Source organism: Procambarus clarkii, chromosome 80 (assembly GCF_040958095.1).
Source record: "Procambarus clarkii isolate CNS0578487 chromosome 80, FALCON_Pclarkii_2.0, whole genome shotgun sequence".
Taxonomy (NCBI): domain Eukaryota; kingdom Metazoa; phylum Arthropoda; class Malacostraca; order Decapoda; family Cambaridae; genus Procambarus; species Procambarus clarkii.
In genome coordinates this window covers 17744644-17771126 of record NC_091229.1, presented here as the reverse complement: position 1 = coordinate 17771126, position 26483 = coordinate 17744644, and the positions used below count along the sequence as shown (strand labels likewise).

The 26483-nt window shown below is 40.1% G+C and overlaps 1 protein-coding gene across 7 annotated transcripts in view; it reads left to right on the top strand.

Annotated features, from left to right (window-relative positions):
- Positions 1 to 26483, top strand: part of Sur-8 (leucine-rich repeat protein shoc-2) — an 88583-nt gene that overhangs the window by 8935 nt on the left and 53165 nt on the right. For 3 of the 7 annotated variants that reach the window (XM_045727855.2, XM_045727860.2, XM_045727856.2), the window contains exons 2-3: positions 5071 to 5169; positions 17502 to 17584. In XM_045727855.2, coding sequence (XP_045583811.1) covers positions 17570 to 17584 — 15 coding nt within the window. In that variant the 5' untranslated portion in view covers positions 5071 to 5169; positions 17502 to 17569. Of the gene's footprint in view, positions 1 to 3952; positions 4071 to 5070; positions 5170 to 17501; positions 17585 to 26483 lie in introns of all 7 variants that reach the window. The other 4 variants (XM_045727859.2, XM_045727857.2, XM_045727852.2 and 1 more) reach the window with 2 other exon arrangements.

Sequence of the window (26483 nt, the reverse complement as noted above, 5' to 3'; positions counted from 1 at the left end):
GCATGTTCTCCAGGTCAGCAATTTCTCTAGCCTTGAATGGGAATGTTAGTGTACATTGTATAACAGTATTCCACCCTAGAGAGCGCTAGTGTTTTGAAAAGTATTGTCATTGGAATGTCATCTTTTGTTTTATACATTCATGTTATCCAACCATGTTGTCTTTTTTGTGTTCTATAAAGAGTAAGGTCTTTTGACATGATTACTCCCATATTCTTTATATTGCTTATTCTTTCTATAGTGTGATTTGACTACATTTTATGTGGTTTCCATCATGAGATTTTTGATCTTCCATTTTCCAAAGTGCAGGTGCTGAAACTTATCTTAAACATTATTATATTTTCTGTGACCCACTGAAAAACCTTATTTATGTCAGTTTGGAGATTTGCTGTGTTTATAGTGTTCATGAAAATTCTAGTGCCATCTGTAAAGACAATACAGTACTATAGTTTGTGTCCTTGTCAATGTACAGTACTCTGTAAGGATGAGGAAACAGTACTGTAGCAAGCACAGTGCCCCGGGGGACTGAGCTTTTCATAATGAATGATTCTGGTTTTACTTTGACGACTATGACTTTGACTTTGACGATAACAACACTGGTCACGCTGTTTCTTGTGAAAACTCCTGCTTTTGCTCCTCTAAGTACATTTGGTTGCTGGCTTCTAGATGCATCTTATACTCTTATTTTCTTGATGGCTGTCTCATTACAGGTAAACACCAGGTCTAGTGTTGCTGGTGGGTCTTCTCTACCTGATATATTGCCTTAAAACGTGTGTGTGTGTGTGTACTTGCTTTGCTTTCCATGTTTCATCACCACATTGTGGGTTCGATGCTTTTAAGGTCTGTTTTCCAGTTTTCCACTTGATTAAATGCCTCAGACGTTGAATTTTCCATCACCTTCATTCAGTTCTCGTTTCATTTCTTGTATCCCAAGTTGGTTAGGGCTTGCCCCATGCCAGGTATCTCTGAATTTATACCCAACTAAATTCATTCATATGTCACTTGAAACAATTAAGTGAACCCATGTTTATTATGTTACCCAGTGATTTGTTCCATAAATGAACCATGTTATGAAACCAATATCACCAGGTCTTTTCCGAATCTAAACTTGTCTAATTTGTATCCATTATTTCAGGTTCTGTTTTGTATCGATAGATTTGGCACCATATTAACAACTTTGGTTTAGTCTCTTTCCTTTGTATAGCTTATTCATAACATCTCTTACTTTTGCCTTTCCAGAGAGGAAAGTTAAGCTCTCTTGATCACTTCATAAGGGAGGTTTCTGATTCCTAAGGTTAACTGTGTCATCATTCTCTTTACATGTTCAAGCAAACTTATGATCATTCTGTAGTATGGCAAATGCAGCAAAAGCTCTGTTGCACAAGAATTCAATCCTAATAGCACTAATTCTTATGAATTTAATAAAACAGACAGAGAACTATTTCACTATGTTGCTATACTTTTGAAGTGCAGAAAAAAAAGCATTCCAAGGTGTCCAAAAAGAGAATGACAAAGTATGAGCAATGATTTGAATATAAATTACATGAAATTTAAATAAATTTGATCGCTACTTTTTTCTTTTATGTACTGTATGCAGACAGTTCCCTACTTACAAATGGGATGCATTCTGAGATGGCATTCGTAAGTCGGCCGTTGATATCTCGGAATCAAGTTTCCCATAGGCACAATGCCTTTAAGTAGGACGATGTGTTCCTGGCCCATCAAAAACCAACATGTATAAAATCCAAATCTTTTGGGGAAATAATATAAGTAACACTGCTTTTATTTATCCTGAGTGATGGAATTGTCCTCCTTGTTATTGATGCTTTTTGACAAGTTAAGTATGTAAGAGAATGTTGACCAAACCACACACTAGAAAGTGAAGGGACGAAGACGTTTCGGTCCGTCCTGGACCATTCTCAAGTCGATTGTGATGAGGAAAGGAGTCTGCAATAAAGAGGCGAGAGAGAGGTGAGGAGAAGAGAATCTTAGAGGTAGAAAAGGCAAGGCAAAAGGTATGCAAGGGAAGGTGTAATAAAGGGGATAGGAATAAGAACATAAGAACAAAGGTAACTGCAGAAGGCCTATTGGCCTCATACGAGGCAGCTCCTACTGCCAACCCAATAAGAAGGGGATAGTAATAGGAATTAGAAGGGATAGTAATACGCAAGGGATCGTAAGAGAAAACAAGGGAAAGAAAAAGAAAGAAGCAAAGAGAAGGAAAGAAAATGGAAGGGTAAGCTTATGTTAGGTCACGTTTGTTAGAAATTTAGAGCATTTGAAATTTAGAGCATTTGAATATATACTGTGAAAGGGAAGAGTCTACAGCAACAAAGCCAGGACTCAAGTTCATGTTGCGTACGTTGTGTATTAAAGCCGATTTAACAAGGCGGCATCTGTGTAGAATAGAGGCAGAAAAGATTATTTTGGAGGAAGACCAATCAATAGGATGATTAGAATCCCTGACATGACAGAAGAGAGCATTGTTTGTCTGCAGACTTAACACTTCTTTTATGTTCTTTAAGTCTGTCATTAAATGTAAGACCAGTTTCACCAAAGTATTGGAGAGGACAAGACGAACAGGAAATGGAGTAGACACCAGCGGTATTAGAGGCAGGAGGAGTAGTGTGAACTAGATTGCTATGAAGTGTTAGTTTGTCGAAAGGCGAGCTTTATGTCAAGAGGGGGCGTAAGGTATTGGTAAAAGTGTTGAGTTCAGATATGAAGGGAAGGCAGAGCACAGTGCTACTAGTGTTTGAAGCAGGTTTAGGATGAAAGAAATTTTGTTTAGCTTGAGAATAGGCACAGTTGATAAAATGCAAAGGGTAACCAAAGGAAGAGAATGATTTGTAAATAGAGGCGATTTCAGAATCGAGAAACTGAGGGTCGCTGATGCATAGAGCGCGGAGGAAGAGAGAGACAAGAACACCTTTCTAAACAGGAGGAGGATGGTAGGACAAGTGAATGTACATGCCACTATGCATGGACTTGCGGTAGACAGAGAAAGAGAACACGGACACAGCTGTGAACGTCAAGAAAAGGAAGGGGGTAATTAGATTCACATTCAACTTTGAAATGGATAGGAGGAGCCAGATTGTTAAAAGAGGAAAGGAAAGGCGGAAAAGACTAAGGTCATGAGGCCATAAAGCAAAGATGTCATCAACATAGTGAAGCCAGAGAGAGGGACGAGTATCAATAGAAGGAAAAAGAACAGTTTCGAAGTATTCCATGTAGAAATTGGCAAGAACAGGAGAGAGAGAGGGGAACCAATAGCGGCACCGAAAGTTTGAGTGTAATATTTACTGTTGAAAGAGAAAGAGTTAGAATCAACACAGTCTAATGAGTTCGAGGAGAACGTCAGTGGGAAGCGGGAGAGGAAGAAGGCCCTCAGTCGCCTTCTGTCTAAGGAAAGAGAGAACATCATTGAGGGGAACATTAGTGAACAGAGAGTCGACATCAAGTCTAAGCATCTTACAGGAGGGCTGCAGGTGCAGTCTTTCTATGAAGTCCTGAGAGTGACGAAGGTGGGCAGGAGAAAAAGTGCCAAGGTAAGGCATCAGAGTTTTAGCGAGCCAGGAGGCAAGAGGATAGCTGACAGAGCCCCGTGAAGAAATGATAGGACGAAGAGGAACACCAGGTTTATGAGTCTTAGGTAGACCATAGAAATAAGGAAGAGAAGGGCAGATGACACGGAAACGTTTTTAAGAAAATGATAGTGTCTCGGCTTGACTTGCACACTCGTGGTTGTAGATGATTGTGCTGTACTGTGTACTGTGTGGTATGAGTGCCCTTATCTCAGGTAGGAGTACCCTGGTGTTGGGTGTATCTGGATAGGTAATCATATTTTAAATTCAGGTAGAGTATGAGTGAGGGTATGCAACATCTTGTTATACGAGGAGTGGATGGAAGCTACACATTCCATTGTATTGACATGGGTGTATTATCACCATTTTAGATGGTACAAGCTGTGGTGGCAGCGAGAATGCTAGAGTCAGGTCAGGGGGTGACCTCACTCCAAATTGTTGAACTAACTATGCTCTGCATACTCCTGATGACATCTTATTCATCTAAAGGTGAGTTGAGCCAATTAGATGTTTACTTTAGGTAGCTGCATTCTGATTGGTGGTCTATGTAGAAGTTCTATGGTAACGGTCAGCAAGATGTGTGTTCATCTACCCAACACAGCTTCAGACTTGGTGAGGATGCCCCTGGACCTGAAGCACTGTCTGTTTTGCAGAGCCACATGCCTTATCATCCTTAAGTACTGGACTCTGGGGAAATTCAGCTTTGGCTCCTGTGGTAATTGACTCCCACTGAAGGTGCGTTGTGTTATAAGTACAGTAGTGGAGACAGAGTACTGCAGTAATGAGCCCATTCGGATACTTTACACAGATTTGCTGTGAGGTTTCGCAAAGAAAATTTTACCCCAACCATGTACTTGTGTGTGTGTATATATATGTATGTATGTAATGTATGTTTGGTGTAATGCATTTGTTGTAAGATAGCTTGGTTGTATCAGTGAATCTGTTTTCCCTTGTAAATAAATCTGTTGTCCCCAACAATGGGATCCATACTGTACTAACACTACATCAAAAATGTTAATGAGAACTGAAACTCTTAATTTCTTGCTTTGCATGAGGAATTAGATGCAACCTATAATCTGGCAGAATTCACTTTGGGTTCTGTGTTGTTGCTCTAGGCACTTTACTCTCGTTGATAACCACTGTGAGCAGTTGGTCATCCTGCTTTGGCATTACTGCACACCGAGGTGGTCCAAGCAAAGTAATTCCGGACTAGGTATAATTACTAGTGGAGCCAGCATGGGCACTGGTTCACCACCAGCACACTTTCTTTATCATCATCCACTGTTGAGGCACTTTTCCTTGAAAAACCACTGAATTAGTGCGTTAGTAACACTAACTGATCACTGTATGTTGGGGAGCCTCCTGTATAGTGCGCAACAATATTATTGATGTTATTTTGCTTTTTCCTAATTATTTTATATACTAATAATAGCAATACAGTATATGTTTATACATCTTTGTTAATAATGCTTGTTTAAACAAATTTCAGATGGAAGGCACATAGGACAAGAAGATGAGAAAGACGACCAAGACACGGTCTTCTGAAAGCTCTGCTGCTGCCGAGCGTTTGGCCGACTACAAAGGAGATGTAAGTTTTTACATCTGTAAAGTTATTGCTTACATATGTATATCTAAGGGGATATTATGTAGTATATATCTGCCTTAGATTGTCTATATATATGCCTTGGCTTCTTACTACGATTTTGGAAATCCATTTTTGGTACAATATATATATATGATGTTCAAAAGAAACGTTATGGAAAAGCAGAGAACATGTAGGCATTGCAGTGCTGGTGAAGGGGACAATTAAGCTTAAAAGAATTAATAATTGATGTTACGGTACTTTGATTATAAATACCTACAGCCCACCAAGTTAAACATGGGATAAGAGAGGAACTAAATAACAAATGAGATTTTTAAAGTGATCATGATACATAAAAAGAGCAGATCAGTATAAAGTGAGATTGTTTTATTGGGATTACCTTAATAAATCAGTACTTTGGGATGCTTATAAGGCAAGAAGGGATGAAATGTGAACTAACAGGTTCGTGGATTATACCAGATGTTACGCGTCAGCACGTTAAGTAGACCATGGGAGTAAGAGAAGTCGATTTTCCATTACTGGTTATGGTATTCATTAGGAAAGAAGACAAAATCTTTTTACCTATAGTTACTGCCTCCTTTCGGTAAGAGCAATCATATTCTGTTTGAAATCAAATTCATAATTCGGTACAACGTAGAAGAACCTGGTGTGAATGAGCTATCAGAGAAATTAGGGGCGGGTAGAAATAGCCTAAGCTACTTTATTCCTGTGAGATGTATTTCTTTTTTATCTCAATAAACATATTTGAACTTGGACAGAGAAATTAAAAATTCTAACAGGTTACTTCAGGATACGATGTATATAGAAAGTTTTTCAATGTATTTGAATAGGAAGGTTTGTTGGTAGGTCAGGATGTTAACGAGAGATGCAAAATTTGGCAACATTTATGAGAGGTGTGTACCCAAAAATTACTATCAAATTATTACGGTTAGGTTTTAAAATCCACCTTGAATGGATTAAGGCAAATTGGGGACCTTGAAAAAAAAAGAAGGAAATGTAAACACTCTGGGAAGGTACTTACCTAACTCAAATTGTTCAAATATTAATTAATTCATTTTGTTGGGGACAGGTAGTCTATATATTTATATGTACTTTAGGCTTATATCGAGGCCCTCCCCTAAGGTCGTACTACTGACTCTCCCCAAGATGCTACCCTGCAACAAGCTGGCTAACTCCTGGATACCTATTTACTGCTAGACGAATAAAGGCATTAGGTGATAGAAAACATGCCCGACCATTTCTGTTCCACCCGGGATTCGAAACTGGGATTCCCAATTGTAAGTTTAGAACAAATCTATCTGTACTGCTGAGACCCAGTCACCTCTTATCTACAGCTGTGACAATTTGTCACAGCTCTAGATAAGAAGTCAGCAGCTTTCAAGTAACCTTCAAGACATCTTTCCTCAGCTGTCTTAAGTCAAAGGTCAAAGCAAAGTTTGAGGGGAATACAGTAATAGTAATTTTCTATATATTGGAGGCATAAGCACTTAGAAAATAGCACTTATAATCCAAGTACAAAAATTATTACATAGTATTATTTACTAGACCATCTTAAATACAAGGAATATAGCAGAACTATGGGAAATGGCCAAATATACAGTATTCTCATTCTCTCAAGTAGTTCAGTAACAGAGTAGACCCTCTAAACCAAGGGTCAGCAACATACCAGTTCAGGCCGAGACTCAGCCTACCCACCAACATTATCCAGCCTGCAGTCCCCCAAGGAAACTATCTTATCTACTTGGTCTACATTGTCAAGAAAAGAAAGGAATTTTGTTGGATTTTGCATGTGAAATAGAAGAAATGTCAGTGGATCTGAACATTTGATTAAAAGATGATTGCAGAAGTTTTCATTAAGTAATGCATGTGATGGATGAGTGATGTGTGTAATTACCTAAGTGTAGTTACAGGATGAGAGCTATGCTCGCAACCTGTCCTCTTAAAAAGAACGTCGCTTTTGGCCGTTTGTCCGTATGGCCGAATATGGATGTAATTTGAAAATGAATAAAAAATGAATATAAATTTGGGATTTTTTTTTTCAAGAACAGTAAGTTAAGGGTCCTCTGATAGATTAGGTGGGCAGGAAATTCTCATAAAGTTTCAAAAAGGTATGAAAAACGTTAATGGAATGAATCCTCTTCTAAGCTTGCCGAGTAAGCCGGACGACTCAAACAGAAAACGGAACAGTACGTCACTTTTGTGAGTCGATTTCATTTCAAATTAGAGTATGTCCAAATTTGGCCATAGCGCGCATATGAGCGAAAAGTGATGTTATTTTTAAGAGGACGGGTTGATGCTCGTGGTGTCCCGTCTTTCCAGCACTCTTTGTCATATAACGCTTTGAAATTACTGACGGTTTTGGCCTCCACCACCTCACCTAACTTGTTCCAACCATCGACCACTCTGTTTACAAAAGTGAATTTTCTTATGTTTCTCCGGCAGCTTTGTTTCGTTAGTTTAAATCTATGACCTCTTGTTTTGAAGTTCCGGGTCTCAGGAATTCTTCCCTATCAATTTTATCGATTCCTGTTACTATTTTGTACGTACTAGTGATTATATCGCCTCTTTTTCTTCTATTTTCTAATTTTTGCATATTTAATGCCTCTAACCTCTCCTCGTCGTAGCTCTTGTCCTTCAGTTCTAGACGGCACTTAGTGGTATGTCTTTGCACCTTTTCCAGTTTGTTGATGTGCTTCTTAAGATATGGACACCATACAATTGCTGCATATGCCAGCTTTCGTCTACTATTGCTCACTAACGACTCAGCATTGAGTCGTCCGTTCAGCAACAGGAGTCCCGGTAACTACGCAGCATTGTGTCGTCCGTTAAAAACAGTGCCCAGCATTCACACTTGGCAGTGGGAGGGGCGTGCCGCAGTTTTGGACCTTATGTGCCTTATATATAAAGTTGAAAAGAGTATTCACATTATATTATGCTTGATTAGCGCTCACAGGGGTAACGCAATGTCATTTTCTTTATTTGCTGTGGGTGATATGCCGGGTTTTTGGAGTTTATATGTATTTAGTCCTGTAGAGAATTCAATTGTGAACACATTGATACCAAAATAAATGACCTTTGATGAGATTTGAGGTGACCAAAGTGAAAAAGAGTGTGCACATTTCATTGCTCTTGCGCGCACCCGGGTAACTCGCTCTCACTTTCTCTGTTGCGGGTGGTAAGCCGAGGTTTTTGAGTTTACAGTATATGCATTTAGTCCTGTAGAGAATTCTATTGTGAACACATTAATATCAAGTTGAAAAACCTAGGACGAGAATTGAAATGACAAAGTTGAAAAGAGTATAAACTTTTTAGTATTACCACGCTCTCTAATGGAAGGCCAGGCGCCCCTTGGGGTGGGGTGGCGATCTCTTCTGGGTAACCTTGGCCTGCTTTTATCATGTCAGCAGGTGGAGCACACTGAGTTTTTTTACATTATATGCATATACTCCTGTTGAGAATTCTATTGCGAACACATTGATACCAAAATGAAAGACCTAGGATGAAAATTGAGGTGACCAAAGTGAAAAGAGTGTACACATTTTATCGCTTTTGTGCGCTCCCGGGTAACTCGTTCTCACTTTCTCTGTTTGCTGCGGGTAATAAACCAGGCTTTTGGAGTTTATATGTATTTACTCCTGTGGAGAATTCTATTGCGAACACATTGATACCAAATTTAATATCTTACGACGAGAATTGAGGTGACTAAGTTGAAAAGAGAGTACACTTTTCAGAATTACTGCACACTCCTGTGAAACGTTGAAACCCACCTGGGGTAGTGTGGGGCTCACGCGCACAGTGAGCGAAAGTGTTCTTAATATGGTCCTCAGGTAATAGTTTTGTCAAGAATCACCCCTAGATCTCTTTCTTTATCAGAATTCTTTAAAGATTTCTCACATAATTTATAGATTGTGTGGGGTCTGTGGTGCTCCATATACAGTACTGTACTTATTTTGTCCAGGTCTTCTTGAAGAGTATGGCAATCATCTAAGTTTCTTATCTTCCCTATTATCTTAGCATCATCAGCGAACATGTTCATATAATTCTGTATTCCATCTGGCAGATCATTTATGTAGACAATTAACATTACCGGTGTAAGAATGAACCCTGTGGTACTCCACTTTTGACATTTCTCCAATCTGATACATTGCCTCTGATTATTGCCCTCGATTTTCTATCAGAAAATTTTTCATCCATGTTAGAAGCTTACCTGTCATCCCTCCTAAATGTTCGTTTCCAGATCAACCTCCTAATAACAGTTGTGATGGATGAGTGATGCGTGTGATGGATGAGTGATGTGTGTACTCACCTAGTTGTGCTTGCGGGGGTTGAGCTCTGGCTCTTTGGTCCCACCTCTCAACCGTCTGTCTACCAGTGTACGATTCCTGAGCCTACTGGGGTCCATCATATCCACATTTGAAACTGTGTATGGGGGTCAGCCTCCACCACATCACTTCCTAGTGCATTCCATTTACAAACTACTCAGACGTGTACTTACCTAGTTGTGCTTGCGGGGGGGTTGAACTCTGGCTCTTTGGTCCCACCTCAACTGTCAATCAACTGCCTGAGCCTACTGGGCTCTTATCATATTTGCATATCTGCATTTGAAACTGTGTATGGAGTCTGTCTCCACTACATCACTGCCTAATGCATTCCATCTGTTAACTACTGACATTGAAAAGTTCTTTCTAACGTTCCTGTGGCTCATTTGGGTACTCAGTTTCCACCTGTGTCCCCTTGTTTGTGTACCACCTGTGTTAAACAGTTTATCTATCCTGTCAATTCCTCTGAGAATTTTGAAGGTAGTGATCATGTCTTCCCTTACTCTTCTGTCTTCCAGTGTCGTGAGGTGCAGTTCACACAGTTTTTCCCCGTAGCTCATGCCTCTTAGTTCTGGGACTAGCCTAGTGGCATACCTCTGAACTTTTTCAAGCTTCCTTGCACAGGTTCCTGAATGCAGTTCTGATGTTAGCCAGCCTTGCATATGCCATAGATGTTATTCTTTATGTGGGCTTCAGGAGACAGGTTTGGTGTGATATTAACTGCTAGATCTTTCTCTCTGTCCATTTCATGAAGGACTTCATCTCCCATTTTGTATCCTGTGTCTGGCCTTCTGTTTCCACTGCCTAGTTTCATTACCTTACATTTACTTGGGTTGAACTTTAGTAGCCATTTGTTGGACCATTCATTCAGTTTGTCTAGGTCTTCTTGTAGCCTCATTCTATCTTCCTCCGTCTTAATCCTCCTCATAATTTTTGCATCATCAGCAAACAATGAGAGGAACAATTCTATACCCTCTGGGAGATCATTTACATATATCAGAAATAGTATAGGTCCAAGGACTGAACTCTGCGGGACTCCACTGGTGATGGCTCGCCAATCTGAGGTCTCACCCCCTCACAGTGACTCGCTGTCTTCTGTTACTTATGTACCCTCCTTTGGGATGGACGTATGATGGATGAGTGATGCGTGTGATGGATGAGTGATGCGTGTAATTATCTAAGTGTAGTTAGAGGATGAGAGCTACGCTCATGGTGTCCCATCTTGCCAGAACTCTTTGTTGTACTGTATAATGCTTTGAAACTACAGACAGTTTTGGCTTGTTCCACCTGTCTACCATTCTACAAAAGAAAACTTTCTAATATTTTTTTTTTGCTCCTTTGTTTCTTTAGCTTGAATCTGTGTCTTTTTGTTCATGATTTTGCTGGTTTCAGGAATTGCCAATTCGGTTGATTCATGTTAGTAATTTGTAAGTGGTGTTCATGTCACATCTTTTTCTTCTATCTTCTAGTTTTGGTATGATGAACACCTCTAGTCTCTCCTCGTAACTCTTGTTTTTCACTTCCAGAAGCCATTTTATAGCATGCTTTTGCACCTTCTAGTTTCTTTTCATGCTTCTTGAGATTTGGGCACCATACGTTTACAACAGGCTTTATGTTCCAATTTTGGTCTCATAAAAGTCATGAATAGTTTCTTTAGTTGTCTTGTCTTTTCTTTCTTGGTTGTTTCAGGACAAACATCTTATGCTGAATGCTGTCGCCTCTTATGTGGTGCTGGCAGAGCCGCTCCAGCTTGCATTGGGGGTGGATGTCACTTCAGCTCTGTTCTATAAGCTTTCTCTTGTGTTTTTCCACCTCCGGCATGCTCATGCACCACCTGAGCCATCCTGGACTAAGATTCATAAAGCAGTTACGCAAGTACTGTACTTGCAAACATGTACATCTTTCCTCAATCTTTGACTGCTTTGGTTACGTTTATTAAACAGTTTACAAGCATGAAAACTTCCCAATCAACTGTTTTTGTTATAAACAGCCTCTGGTGCGTCAGAGCTCATTAACTGTTTAATAATTGTAAACAAAGCTGCCATAGATTGAAAAAAGATGTACAGGTTTATACATGCTTGTGTAACTGCTTTATGAATCCGGTTCCTGGTCTTTGAACTGGGTGCTCTCTTTTCTCTTCTCAGTTTGTTGTGGTTCCTGAAATCCAAGATTGTTTTCTGAAGGCTTTGTTTCTGTTAGCATTGGCCTCTGGGGGATTGGGTCAAGTTGGTGAGCTTCATGCTCTCCTCTAACGTAGGGATTTCTGCTCTTTCGGTCCTGGTGGGCATTTTGTTCGTTTGCAGTCATCTCTTTTTTTTCTGGCAAAGAATGAGACTGCAGGCTTCCAGAGGGGTTTGTGGTTTATAGATGCTTTGTTGTTCAGGACAGGGGTGCATCTTGTTTCGTGTCCAGTTGCTGCTTTCCCCCGTTACCTGTGCTCCTTGGGATCTGTGTCCGGGGACGCGCTTTGAGTCTATCCGATTTTCCTCAATCTCTGTTCCAGGGCTCGGGTCTCTAAGGTCATCAGCAGGGTTTTAAAGTCTAGCTAGCCTACGGTCTGCCCTCGCGCCCGTGATGTTTGCAAGTTTGCGGCTCTTGCTGCCGTCTTTGGGAACATGTCTTTGGTTGACATGAGTCCAACAATTTTCTAAGTAACTGAACCCCAGAGATGTGTACACTCACAGGGACCTAGCAATGGATACCACCAGAACAGAGAAGTGTATGCTATATACATTGCTGCCTCTTTATACTACTGCATGATGTAGTCCATCAACGTCTTGGGTCGGCTTTCCTCTGAGCTCTGTTTTCCAAGTTATATCTGTTAGGAATTTTCTTATCTCCTCATAGTTTCCCTTTCGGAATGCCAGCTTTTTTTGTTTTCTGTTCCCTTGTGAGGAGGTGGGTGAGGTTGTGTGAGGAGGTGGGTGAGGTTGTGTGAGGAGGTGGGTGAGGTTGTGTGAGGAGGTGGGTGAGGTTGTGTGAGGAGGTGGGTGAGGTTGTGTGAGGAGGTGGGTGAGGTTGTGTGAGGAGGTGGGTGAGGTTGTGTGAGAAGGTGGGTGAGGCTGTGTGAGAATGTGGGTGAGGCTGTGTGAGAATGTGGGTGAGGCTGTGTGAGAATGTGGGTGAGGCTGTGTGAGAAGGTGGGTGAGGCTGTGTGAGAAGGTGGGTGAGGTTGTGTGAGAAGGTGGGTGAGGTTGTGTGAGAAGGTGGGTGAGGTTGTGTGAGAAGGTGGGTGAGGTTGTGTGAGAAGGTGGGTGAGGTTGTGTGAGAAGGTGAGTGAGGCTGTGTGAGAAGGTGGGTGAGGTTGTGTGAGAAGGTGGGTGAGGTTGTGTGAGAAGGTGGGTGAGGTTGTGTGAGAAGGTGGGTGAGGTTGTGTGAGAAGGTGGGTGAGGTTGTGTGAGAAGGTGGGTGAGGTTCTGTGAGAAGGTTGGTGAGGTTGTGTGAGAAGGTGGGTGAGGTTGTGTGAGAAGGTGGGTGAGGTTGTGAGAGAAGGTGGGTGAGGTTGTGTGAGAAGGTGGGTGAGGTTGTGTGAGAAGGTGGGTGAGGTTGTGTGAGAAGGTGGGTGAGGTTGTGTGAGAAGGTGGGTGAGGTTGTGTGAGAAGGTGGGTGAGGTTCTGAGAGAAGGTGGATCCTCTCACCTGATGGTGAAAAGCTTTCAAGCGTTAAACAGCATCGAACGTCACACTTAACATTAACATTTTGGTTAATTATATTTATTGGTTAACAAATATAAATGTTACTTAAATAAAATGAACATAATTCATAATTCTGTTTTATTATTACCTTCATATGTTATAAAATAGTTCAACAAATGGCTGGCCCACTATCGGCTCAGACACATTACTGATGGCACTTGAAAAAGGTTGCTGACCCCTTCCCCCCTTATTCTAAACTATAGGCTAGTGTCATTAACAATTGTGAAACGGTAGGTCAATTATTAGAGAAATTAAATCAAACCAAATCTTTAAAATGTTTGGAAATTACATAAGGACATAGACAACTAGGCTGGAAGGTTCTGTGTAACAAATTGATTACATTTTGGTGATAAACCCACAAGAGACCTTTCAGGGAAAGAAATAGTTTGGGTGACTGCATTTATCTGGGTCTAGAAAGGGTTTTTATAAGTGGCATACAAAAGGCTATTCTAGAAGCTGTATGAAAATTTTGTTCTGGATAGAAAAATGTAAGCAATGATATAAGGAAATGTTTTGAACTGAAGAAATGTTGCTAGTGGAGTATCACGTGCTCAGAAATAGTACCAGTAATTACCTTTGTCTATATAAACAGCCCATCCTCATGTTTTGTTAGTACTTGTACAGTACCTTGTATTTATAGGAAGGATGAGGATCATAGCACATATAACCGACGTACAACACAATTAGAAAGTAGAGATCGGTATTATTGAATTTGGACACACCGGAAGACGATTGTTGCAAAGACAAACTAACCTAACTTCCCAAGTAGGCCTAATACATGCTATCTGAGGCCTAATATGGTGCGTGTGTGTGCTATACTAGGCCTAAGAATATTTAAATTTTGTTAGCTTCATTTTTCTGTCTGTATATTCACAATAGTACAAAGTTCTAATTGCTTAGTATGGCAATATTTGTACTATTGTGCACAAAGTTACTAAAAGTACTATCTAAACAGGAAGATGGGTTGATATAAATGATCTACCTGAAGGGATTTTGAGGGATTATTACTTTATGATTCTAAGCTCCTGGGACGAATAAAAGCCCTCGATGACTACTGTACCCTTTAAAATTACCTAAAAAAATAAGTGAATGGAGAATTACATGGGAAATTGAATTCAATGTTGATAAATATTAAGTAATAGAATGTGGAATAAGTGAGACCAAGTCACACTTAGCCTACAAAAATGTGAAAACACTAAAGATCTTAGAGAGTGGAAAGGGAAAGAGAGAAAAAGGGGAACTAAAAAGGGAACACACTAAAAAGGGGAACCACTCGCAAAATGAAAAATGACACAAATTAATAGAAACAACCCCAAAGAACAGAAAAGTAGAAACTAAAACCACAACTCTCAAGCACCAAACCGTGGAGCTTAGGAACCAGGGAGATTCGTAGACCCAATTGGGCATATAATCGGGAAGGACTATCTCAGTGCACTGGCTAGGTCGCACAAACCAGTGCGCCCCACCAGCCTAAATTCATTCCCAACCTGTGGAAAGACGGGCAGTCCCAGACAATCGGTTTACCTGACGGGCGTGACCCCCTAAGAAAGTGATCCCCAAACACTCCAGGGAAGAGAACCCTGACAGTGCAAGGGCAGTACTAAAGGAGCACACAGGGAGGTAAGCCCTGGGCACATGCAGCTCCAAGCACACTAAGCTCCTGACTCATGCTGCACATTCACAAGAAAGGCTTCAATGGCAAAATACCACTTGGCTGACAGGAGACCGGAGCCAGAGTGAACTGAGTGGGTGACCAAGCACGGATACATCAGTATAAGAACTGGTGAAGGAGCATAACCAAGCAAATATTGCGACAGCCAGAAAAATGATAGGATGGATTACGAGAACTTTCAAATCCAGGGATCCCATCACAATGGTTGTACTCTTCAAGTCACTTGTGTTGTCCCGTCTTGAGTACTCAGTACTCACTTCCCCCTTCAGAGCAGGAGAGATTGCTGAAATAGAGGGAATACAGAGAACATATACGGCAAGCATAGACGCAATAAAGCACCTAAATTATTGGGATCGTCTCAAAGCCCTCCAAATGTACTCACTAGAAAGAAGACGAGAGAGATATCAAATAATATACACCTGGAAGATACTGGAGGGCCAAGTACCAAATCTACACAGTAAAATAACAACGTACTGGAGTGAACGACATGGAAGAAAATGTAGAATAGAACCAGTGAAGAGCAGAGGTGCCATAGACACAATCAGAGAACACTGTATAAACATCAGAGGTCCGCGGTTGTTCAACGTCCTCCCAGCAAGCATAAGAAATATTGCTGGAACAACCGTGGACATTTTCAAGAGGAAACTAGATTTATTCCTCCAAGGAGTGCCAGACCAACCGGGCTGTGGTGGGTATGTGGGCCTGCGGGCCGCTCCAAGCAACAGCCTGGTGGACCAAACTCTCACAAGTCGAGCCTGGCCTCGGGCCGGGCTTGGGGAGTAGAAGAACTCCCAGAACCCCATCAACCAGGTATCAACCAGGTATCAACCAGGTGGATCAGTCAGCTGAACCGGTCTGCCTCTCTCCAACCAAACAAGGGAAGATGTGGGGTGAACTAGCTTGCACTAGTTTCACAAATTTTTGATAATTTGTTTACATTGTTGGGAAGTTCTTTTGGCTGCTTTGAAGCTGCATACCTGAAGTGTGTTTTGAGAGTTCTTCTACACCTCAGGACTCGACAGGCCAGGCTGCGGTCTGGTTTTCTTAACAAGCAGTGATCTGTTTTGTTTTGCTGACTTTCTGCATGCCTTTCCTTGGGGGTGGCTGACGTGAATAAATTTATAGAAAAATTTTCATGGAGCCACTGCTTCCTGCGCTCAATGGGGCCCTGACAGCTGAGAAGGGGTTCAGCGTTTGGGGTTCGTAGTCCTAAGGGTCCGGGTTCGATCCCTGGCAGAGGGGGAAACAAGGGCAGAGTTTTTCTCCTTGACGCCCTGTTCACCTAGCAGTAAATAGGTACCTGGGAGTTAGACAGTTGCTACAGGCTGCTTCCTGGGGATGTGTGTGTGAAAATTAGGATTAAGGACTTGCCTGAATTGCTATGGCATGCTAGTTGCTGTTCAAGAATGTAAGAACTCTTGTACAGTATACATTATATAACAAAATAATAATAAATAAGTAATGAGGGCCAGGATCTGGCTCGTAGTCTATGATAGGCCAATAAGAACTCTGCGCCTGATGGTACCTTGTAGTCTGGCACTATATCGGTATACGTAGTAGCTTTAGGGAGCCACAAAGGCGCTATCTCTAGAAAAGAATACATAGCAAAATAGGAAAGTGGTGCCCAGATGTCTGTTTAAAATTAAATATCATTAAACAAGTTTCTTGCAAGAAAAGCACCCAGTGAGTCTCATGAGGGGAAATACAGTAGTAAAAGATAGAAATGAGAAAGAACCCCAGAAACACAATTACCTGAAGTTTTTATGGTTGGGGACTCCCCTGCCAAACAATAACATCTCTAAATCACCACCTCCCACATATGCCATCGACTCTCCAGAGTGCAGGTAAAGTGAGAATAAATTTGCATTTATTTAATTGATTTTTTGTATTTGTGTGTTATTTTTGTGGTCGGGAATGGATTAATCTAATTTACATTATTCCTCGTGGGAAAACATTATTCTGTAATTGGACAGATCGGCACTCGAATGACCTTCTGGAACCAATTACGTTTGAGTACTGAGGTTCTGCTGTACTACTAATCAAATATTGTTAGAAATTGGGCTATTTATTCAGCCCGTCCTGTCTGAACCTAACCGAACCAAGAACCTATGAATAGAAATCTTGACAGCCTGTCATTTTTGCATACCACAATGATTTATAGTACCTGTACATCATTTTTTGGCTGTTGGGAATTTGTCAAAATGTGATGTACTGTTCAAGTGGACAGGTTGATTTATCAACCAAATAATACAGTAGATTTTATTTCTTATCGACATGTCCAGAAGACTGAGAATTTTTTTTTTCCTTTGGTCATAGTTGTGTAATCTTTTGTAATGGTAAGTGGTAAAATTTGAATTTATTGCTTTCACATTAATAAACCATAATTCTTTTCTTTTCTTTTCTTTTTTCTTTATTTGTAACATAACTAGCCTTCATAGATCTAGTCCAAATATTCCCAGCCAAGAAATAGCTAGCCTCGGTCCACATCCCTCTATACACACTGCTGCACTCGCAACACAACCTTTCAAAAGGCATTTATTATTTTTACATTAATTAATAAACTATGTATTCTAAATTTGTCTTAATTTTTATTCAAAATTGCATAGGTTTAATTAGCCAAAATATTTACAGCCAGGGAAGTCAGCTGAGCTAGCCTCGCTCCAACTCCCTCTCACATCTACACACACACAACGCAAGCAATGATGCAGTGTACGGTAGGTGCAAGGCCCGTGTGACAATCTTGATGATTGTCTGTTTCACTGTAGCGTATGTAGAGTTGCAATTCATCAACCTTTCCATCCATACATAATCATTGCCCCGTTTCCCCACTTTCATGCCAAACTCTATATAAACAAAGATCGAAATTCATGAAATAAAGAGTTTATTAATGTGAAAACAAGAAATACATGTCAGTTTCTTATCCAAAAATATGAATCGATATATATTTGGTACAACTCGTAGGTGATAATCAGATGATATTTATAACTCGTGGGGTGTGTGTGTGTATGTGTGTGTAATTACCTAAGCGTAGTTACAGGATGAGAGCTATGCTCGTGATGTCCCATCTTTCCAGCACTCTTTGTCATATAATGTTTTGAAATTGCTGGCGGTTTTAGCCTCCCACTCTCACCTAACTTGTTCCAATCATCTACCACTCTGTTTACAAAAGTGAATTTTCTTATATTTCTCCTGCAGCTTTGGAACAAGTTAGGTGAGGTGGCGGCGGAGGCCAAAACCGTCAGTAATTTCAAAGCGTTATATGACAGTGCTGGGAAGACGGGACACCACTGAGCATAGCTCTCATCCTGTAACTACACTTAGGTAATTACACTTGGGTAATTACATAATTTATAGGTTGTGTAGGGTCTATGTTCTCCTTTTCCACATTCCATAACATGGCATTTATTCACATTAAATTCCATTTGCCAAGAGGTGCTCCATATACTGTACTTTTTTTTGTCCATGTCGTCTTGAAGGGCATGTCAATCATCTAAGTTTCTTATCTTCGCCATTATCTTAGCATCATCAGCAAGCATGTTTATATTTTTCTGTATTTAATCTGGTAGATTGTTTATGTAGACAATGAGCATTACCGGTACAAGAACTGAACCCTGTGGTACTCCACTTGTGACATTTCTCCAGTCCAATACATTGCCTCTGATTACTGCCCTCATTTTTCTATCGTTTAGAAAATTTGTCATCCATGTTAGAAGCTTACCTGTTACCTGTCCTATATGTTTGCTTCCAGAACAACCTGTTATGTGGAACTCTGTCAAAAGCCTTTTTTAGGTCCAGATAGATGCAGTCAACCCAACCATCTCTCCTGTAAAATCTCTGTGGCTCGATCATAGAAACTGAGTAAATTTGTTTCACAGGATCTTCCAGATCGAAAACCACACTGTCTGTCTGATATTATATCGTTTTTCTTCAGGTGTTCTACCCATTTAGTTTTAATTATTTTTCCAATATTTTGACTATTACACTTGTCAATGATACAGGTCTATAATTGAGGGGACTTTCCCTGCTGCCACTTTTATAGATTGGAACTATGTTAGCCTTTTTCCACACATCTGGTACGACTCCTGTACACAGGGATGCCTTAAAAATCAGTTGAAGTGGAAATGCTGAGCTCAGGTGCACATTCTCTCAGAATCCATGGTGAAACTCCATCTGGACCAACTGCTTTGTTCTTACTTAGTTCCTTGAGCATTTTTTCCACTACATCTCTAGACACCTCTATGTGCTCTCTGTTGTTTTCTGGAATTCTTATTGTGTCTGGTTCCCTGAAGATGTCATTTTGTACAAATACACTTTGGAACTTTTCTTTTAATGTTTCACACATTTCCTTTTCATTTTCTGTGAATGTTTCCCACTTTCAACCTCTGAATATTATCCTTTACCTGCAATTTGTTGTTTATGAAGTTATAGAATAGGCCAACCAGGCTATGGTGGGTATGTGCGTGCTTGGAGCGGCCTGTTGGACCAAGCTCTCACAAGTCAAGCCTGGCCTTCTATATTGATTCTAGTTTTGTGTCTTTGCCTCGGGCCCTCTCGCAATTTCTGTTGAACCAATTCATGTTTCTTGGTTCTGCATTTCTGCTTTGGTATAATTTTTTTGTTCCTTTATCATATATTTCACAAAACTTGACATGCATCTCATTTACTTCCTTGCCTAGCAACAAGTCTGTCCAATTATACTCATTACAATTTTTTGTAAGGTCCCCATTATGTCCTCTCCTGAAGTCAGGTTTTTCAACTGCTTCAACCTCCTTATTTTCCTCCAGATTATAATGCATTGCATACTTTATTCCCAAAAAGACATGATCACTATTACCCAAGGGAGGAAGGTGCTGATTGTCGAATATCATTTCCTCTTTCCTGGTAAATATTAAATCTAGCATGAAGGGGAATATCCCCTTCGCTCATCCTCGTAGCTTGTTTAACATGTTGATACAAGAATGTTTCCAGAATGAGGTCTACAAATCTACAGGTCCAAAAGTCCTCTGTTCTAGCTTCATATGCTTCTCAGTCTATGGATTTCAAGTTGAAATAGCCGACTACCAACAGTCGTGATTTATCCTTATCCCCTTTCGCTATTATAAGCAATAATCTCATTATTGTTACAAGACCTGCTCTTTTATTATCCAGCTCCTCCTTTGTCCATGTGTTGCATGGCAGTGGACTATGCATTTATGATCAATAGTTTATCATCCTGATTACAGATCTCTAGTGCTATTACAGTACGTCAACTTCTCGTGGATTGGCAATCATAATTTCGTTTACCTTAGGGGTTCTTTCAACAGCACAGCAATGCCACTGCCTTTCGTAATTATTCTGTCATGTCTCCAAACTAAGTAACCCCTTGGGAATATGACCTCTTTAAGTTTCGTCTCCATGAGTGCAACAATGTCTGGCATATGCAGCTGTATTACATCACTTAACTCCATTATCTTTGATTTCACTCCATCTACATTGGTGTATACAATTTTCAGGAACATGTTCCCTCTCCTTATCTTCACTACCTCTTTCTCTAGTGATTTTGTTGGTTTGTCTTTTTGTACCATTTTACTGGCCTGCCTACCCCTATTACTTTGTAGAATAAGAACCAATTTCTTCTTCGTTCCTGCTCTCATTTAGACATTTTACCTCTACAAGGTTTAGTTTCAGCTTCTCTGCTTTCTCTTGAAAAATCTTGTCTTAGCGACCATACTTTCCCATCCTCATCACTTTGTAATTTTCTAGCATTCCTTAGTACTGTACTTCTTCCATCTGTTTAGCACCGTTTAGGGTGATCCTCAAAGGTCGATCTTTCCCTTTTTTTATTGCACGCAGGAGTGTGTGTGTGTGTAATTACCTAAGTGTAGTTACAGGATGAGAGCTATGCTCGTGGTGTTCCATCTTCCCAGCACTCTTTGTCATATAACGCTTTGAAACTACTGACAGTCTTAGCCTCCACCACCACCTCACCTAACTTGTTCCAACCGTCTACCACTCTGTTTGCGAAAGTTAATTTTCTTATACAGTATTTCTTCGGCAATCTGTGGTTAGCTAAGTTTATATCTATGATCTCTTGTTCTTGAAGTTCCAGGTCTTAGGAAATCTTCCCTATAGATTTTATCAATTCCATAATAGAAGATACTGTTTATTACTGTAATGTGAAATTGATAAGAAGATTCAAATTCTGTGAAAAATATGATGCAATGTATGGATGGTTGGTGCATCACGACTGACAAACTGATGTTGTGTTTGTTTCATGGTACTCTACTGTAGTTATTGTACTTGCACTATGAATTCATCAGAGCTTTTTCATTATACGTAAAGTTAAAATAATTTAATTGCAGTTCGTCTGTATGGAAATAATAAATGCTGAAATCTATGAGGAATTTACTGCATGTTTAGGAGGCAGCAAGACTCCGAGACACTTAGCGTTTTATTTGTAATTTTTGTTTGTACTAAACCTTTCAGTAAAATCTATAGCAGGCTCCAGTACTCGACACTACAATCGTCTCTGGGACTCATCTAATACTAAGAGAAGCTATATAATTAGAGTTTCACTTTTAAGTTTTTGTTTTTTATTTTGAAGGCTCTTCTGGTTACTCTCCTTCCCAGGCCGTTAGGGACACCCAGGTCACAACTAGCACGGCAGACTCTGGTTGATTATTAGCTTCAGAGAAATAAGTAACTTTCTAATGGGATTTATTTATATAGTGGTCCACTGCAAACAACCACCTAACTGAACTAGTTATTGCCAAGCAAGCCAAGTACCAGACTGGGCTCGGGAAGTCAAGGAACTCTTGAAACTGATGACATGTAAACTAAAGGTAACCAGTGGCTGGGAGCAAATTGGAAAGCATCTCTATCCACCATAAGAAAGAATCCTCATGATGTGACACCTAATAACATATATAAAGCTACTCAGTCCCTCCAAGTGATCATTAGAACTGCAAGGACATCCAGTTATCATTCTGAAAATAAAGAGCTATCAAACAATAGCTGCACTAACCACCTCTAGATGTTCATACTAGTTATATGACTGGATAGATAGAATGTGGTGGCATTTTGTGCCTGACTTCTATCTTGGGAATCTGTACACCAGTTGATTGATAGTTTAGAGGCGGGACCAAAGAGCCAAAGCTCAACCCCCGCAGGCACAATTAGGTGAGTACAAAGCACTCTGCTCTGCATAGGTAAATTCAGGTAAATTTGGCTTCCTATTCTTTGATTTTGTTACTACAAAGAGTGTATTATACTTTAGTATTGGCTTCACGTCATGGTGCCTTGTTTGATGTATCTGACTTCTATTATCCTGCTTCCGCTGCAGTTGGCACTGATGGTTGAGACCAATGGCCACCACATATCTCCTCTTGAGATTTTTTGTAGTTCACTTTCTCATGAATTGGGCCACAAACTTCACTCTAGGCTGAGACCTTGGTATTGAGTTTGTTTACACATACAGGTACAGTACTGCACTTAGGGTTCTCATGTGTAATCTTGTTGGGGTGATGGTGTGATGATCTTCATTCTTTGGATTTTCATTTTAGAATATTAATGATTTTTTTGTATGTGGCAATCGTTACCCTTCTATGTTATTGCATGTTATTGGTTCTATGAATGCATATAATTACATTTCTTTTGCAACCAATAACTTTGAAGTGTTACCTGGGGTTCGATTTGTTCGACAGTAGAGATCATTTACCTTTACTTGTTGATCTTTGATGGATGTCCTGTTCAGTATGGCATCTAGTAATACTGTGTGCATGGTTTGTGCCCCTGTGTATTTTGATGACCGATAGTCTTTCATTTTTGGCTTGCCCCTTGTTGGGTGCAACGTCATCTTATGAAGCACCAGCGTATTTTTGGGCTCTTGTACTTCATTGATAGTGTTTGCAGTTCCTGACATTTGCTGGCATGAAATCTGAGCAGTTTCACGTCTTTTGTGAGGAAAAACCTTATAGATATTTTCATATTCGCGTTGGAGGAGTTGCACTGGGTTTGGGGGGGGGGGGATGGAACTTTCCGTTCTTTCACTATTGCCTCATAGTTGGATGCATTCCTTGGGTTGGATTTGGAGGCTGACATTTCTTCCTTAATTGAGGCTATTAGTGTCTGGTCTGAAGAGGATTCCAAAGGGGCTTTTTTGGTTACCCTTATATTCCTCTAGGGCTTTGATGACCAGGCCAGATCAGATCTATCTCAAGATTGAAGATGGTGTTTACCCTCCTCCCTAGTTTAACCCTCAAACCGCTAGGGGCCCAAATGGAATTCACACCCACAGGCGCAAAAAAAAAAAAAATCCAAAAAATTCTTTCGTCTTATAGAAGTGTTTATTTTTGTTCCCTGATCACAGAAAAAATAACAAAAAAATCGTAGGTGGCATATTTTAGCCGCAATAGGGTAGGGAAGTGTGGCAAAAAAGGGGCGTTGGCAGAGCCTTCTCTAGACGAGGTCTACTCCGCCCGAGCTGTCAGACGGCAGTTGCCACAAATATATTATCTAATTATTTCAATGTCTCTGATTGATTTTTTCTTAGTTTTTTTTTTGCAGTAATATTATTCCATACAGTGAATTGTGGTATATTTATATAATAAAATGTGTGAACCATTGCTGTACTCATAATTATGGTGTGCATATTAGTGATTCAATTATTATGTTCATAAAACAATAAACAAATAGTTTTGCTGTTGTTACACTATATACACAGGTTATATACACAGGTTATATATAAGTATCTGCATGTTTTGTTCACCATAACGAACTAGTAAGTTGGTCTTGAGTCAAAAAGCAACGAGCGTGCTTTTTGACCAAACACCAGCGAGCCACTCGCTGCCACTCCCTCCCTCAACACCACCTCACTCACCCTCATTCTCCTGCCACAATACTATTTTTGCATTTATTCACTATACACAGACGTTATATATACGTATTTACATGTTTTGTTCACCATAACTGTACATCTAAGCTTGTATGGTGAGTAAAGGCACAAAGACGTAGCTACTCACACAGTCAGCTGATCGGCGACCGCCCTCAAGGCCAGACGCACTAATATTTCTCCTCCAACAATATTGTTTGTGGTGTTATTACGCTATATACACACATTATATATAAGTATCTACCTGTTTTATTCACCATACCTGTACAAATAAGCTGGTATGGTGCCCAAAGACCATAGTGGCCATCAGTAAACAACATGCCAAGTTATGCAGACGTCGCTCCTCCCTCACCAAAATGGCGGCTCCCAACCTACTTCTCTCGCTGTTATCTCACACTATACACACATTATATATAAGTATCTACATTTGTGTTCACCATAGCGAACCACTAAGCTGGTATGGTGAGTGCAGTCAATAAATGGTGGCCGCACACAGTCAGAAGACGACGCCACAACCCTCCCTCCACAGCCTTACTCCTCCCTCCATGGAGCACAGCGCTAAATATCACCACAATCCTGCTATTATCAGAATCCTGGTCAGTTTTATCACAGTCAGGGGGCTTCATTCAGTAATACTATCACTGCTAAATAATAGCATGAACAGGTATATTATGGCATTTGTAGGCGATGCTGTGGTCACAAGCTGAACAGCGGTGCTGTGAGCTCGTGCTGCGTGCACCTGCCTTGGTGGCTTGTTCAATACTGATGCTGTAACACCCAAGAATGTTGGCCTGGATTTTTTTTCTAGGTGGCATCTGGCAACTATCGGTCGTGGCTGTACTATAGCTACCCCTATCCCAGGCGGGGCGTTTAAATTATAGCGCTAGACACGAAATCATATATAAATGATGTGCGCGGTTTCGGTTTTGTCACTGATATCATTTATATATGATATGCGCGGTTTGAGGGTTAAGCTCAGTACCTCTTCAGTTCCTCCAAGGGTGTAGTGTGTGTGTATTGTGCTTGGATTTAACTCGAGTGGGGATAGATCTTTGGATCATTAGCTGGGTTTGCATTATAACAGTATAGTCATAGTCAAGCCAGTACAGTAGTTGCAAACACAAATTGTCAACTGGAATATAAACAGTATTCTTCATAAAAATATGCAGTTGCTGAAATGTGCTCAATGTTCGGGGCTAGGTGGTGTGAGTGGACTTTTTCTTGTGACTGACCAAGTAGAGGAACCAATCTTGCCTAATTAATATACACTTAGAAGTTTAACCGAGAGGTGTAGTTTGTTTGGTTACTTAACTAGAGCTTCTTGACATGGGGAGATAAAGGAATGCTAAATGTTGAAATCTCGCATTATTCGGTCATGTCCAGACATGTCTTGTCATTAGAATTCTGTTATATATTAATTTAAGAATAGAAAGTTTCTATTTCAGACAAATTCAGGCATTATGCTTATAATTAAGCTTTAATGCATTAGAGTCCTTAAATTAACTTAGCAAATATTTGTTTCATTGATGGTCTGGTCATTTCCCTTGCCTTGGTCATGGACATGGCTGAGAAACATATTTGGTTGGCCACCGCTTTCCTAGTGTGTCGATTTAAGTGAACTTTTAATTTTCTCAATTGCTGCTCATGTTCGTACTTGTTGTAGGTTAATGGGTTTCATTGTTTGCCAGCCTTATACTGTACATAAGTTCTTGTGCCTAGCTGGGTTGCTAGGCCTCATTTGATCGTTATAGTCTAAGTCCTGTGCTTCAGGAATAAACTGCATATACTGTACATATGGTTTTGAACGGAACAGTACCATTTATTTATTTATTTCCCAGCTGTCGCTTCATTTTAATAAAAATGGAAATTTTGTCCCGTTTATAATAAACTATAAATATCCTTTAATATTGATCAATCATAACTTATTCATTTCTTATAATCAGCATAGCAATATCATGGACACCAGTAATTTGTATGACCATAGACTCGCATTGTTCGATACTAGGTACCGATATCTGCAGAGATTTGTTCAGAGGAAATAAAAAATAAATGTTGGCAACCCTTGTTCCAGATACATCATCTGTTCTGCTGTAGTGTTTGTTTTTCCTGTATGCTAACTAGTAGCTTTGTTATTCTGCAAAGGTCTGATATTTCTTTAAGCTTTAAATCTATCCTTGCAGTGTCAAGCACTGACTGCATTAAAACTGTAGTTTTAATGATGATCTCCAGAAGGAATTCAAATTTATCAAACTGGACAAGCTATGTAGTGATGGAATGAAAGTGGTATACTGACATTGTAATGTCCATTTTCCTGTGGCTTATGGAAGTAGAAGCAACAATCAACATCTATGTACAATAGCCAGAAATACAAGGATGCTGAAAAGACTGGCTTCAGTTAAAAACATCAGGTCATTTATGGCGAGACGTGAGGGTGGTAATGAAAGCAATAAAACTGCAGCAAGTGAATGTTTGTAATAAAACTCTTTTATATTGTGTTGCTTTTTCATAAATATTGAATATTACGTAATCGTTTTTGCCATCACAATGTCCCATTTTTGTCTCGAGGAAATATTGTCAGCCTATTTTGAAGGTTGTTTACTTCATATCTCTGCTGGTTGGGGATAAGATAAATCCTTAATCCAATTCAGTTTGACTATGGTGTTTGCAAGTTTTGTGTGTTGCAATGTTGTGTTTCAAACTGATGGTCATGTCTGTTGCCTCCTGTATTCCTTCTGCTGGATTCT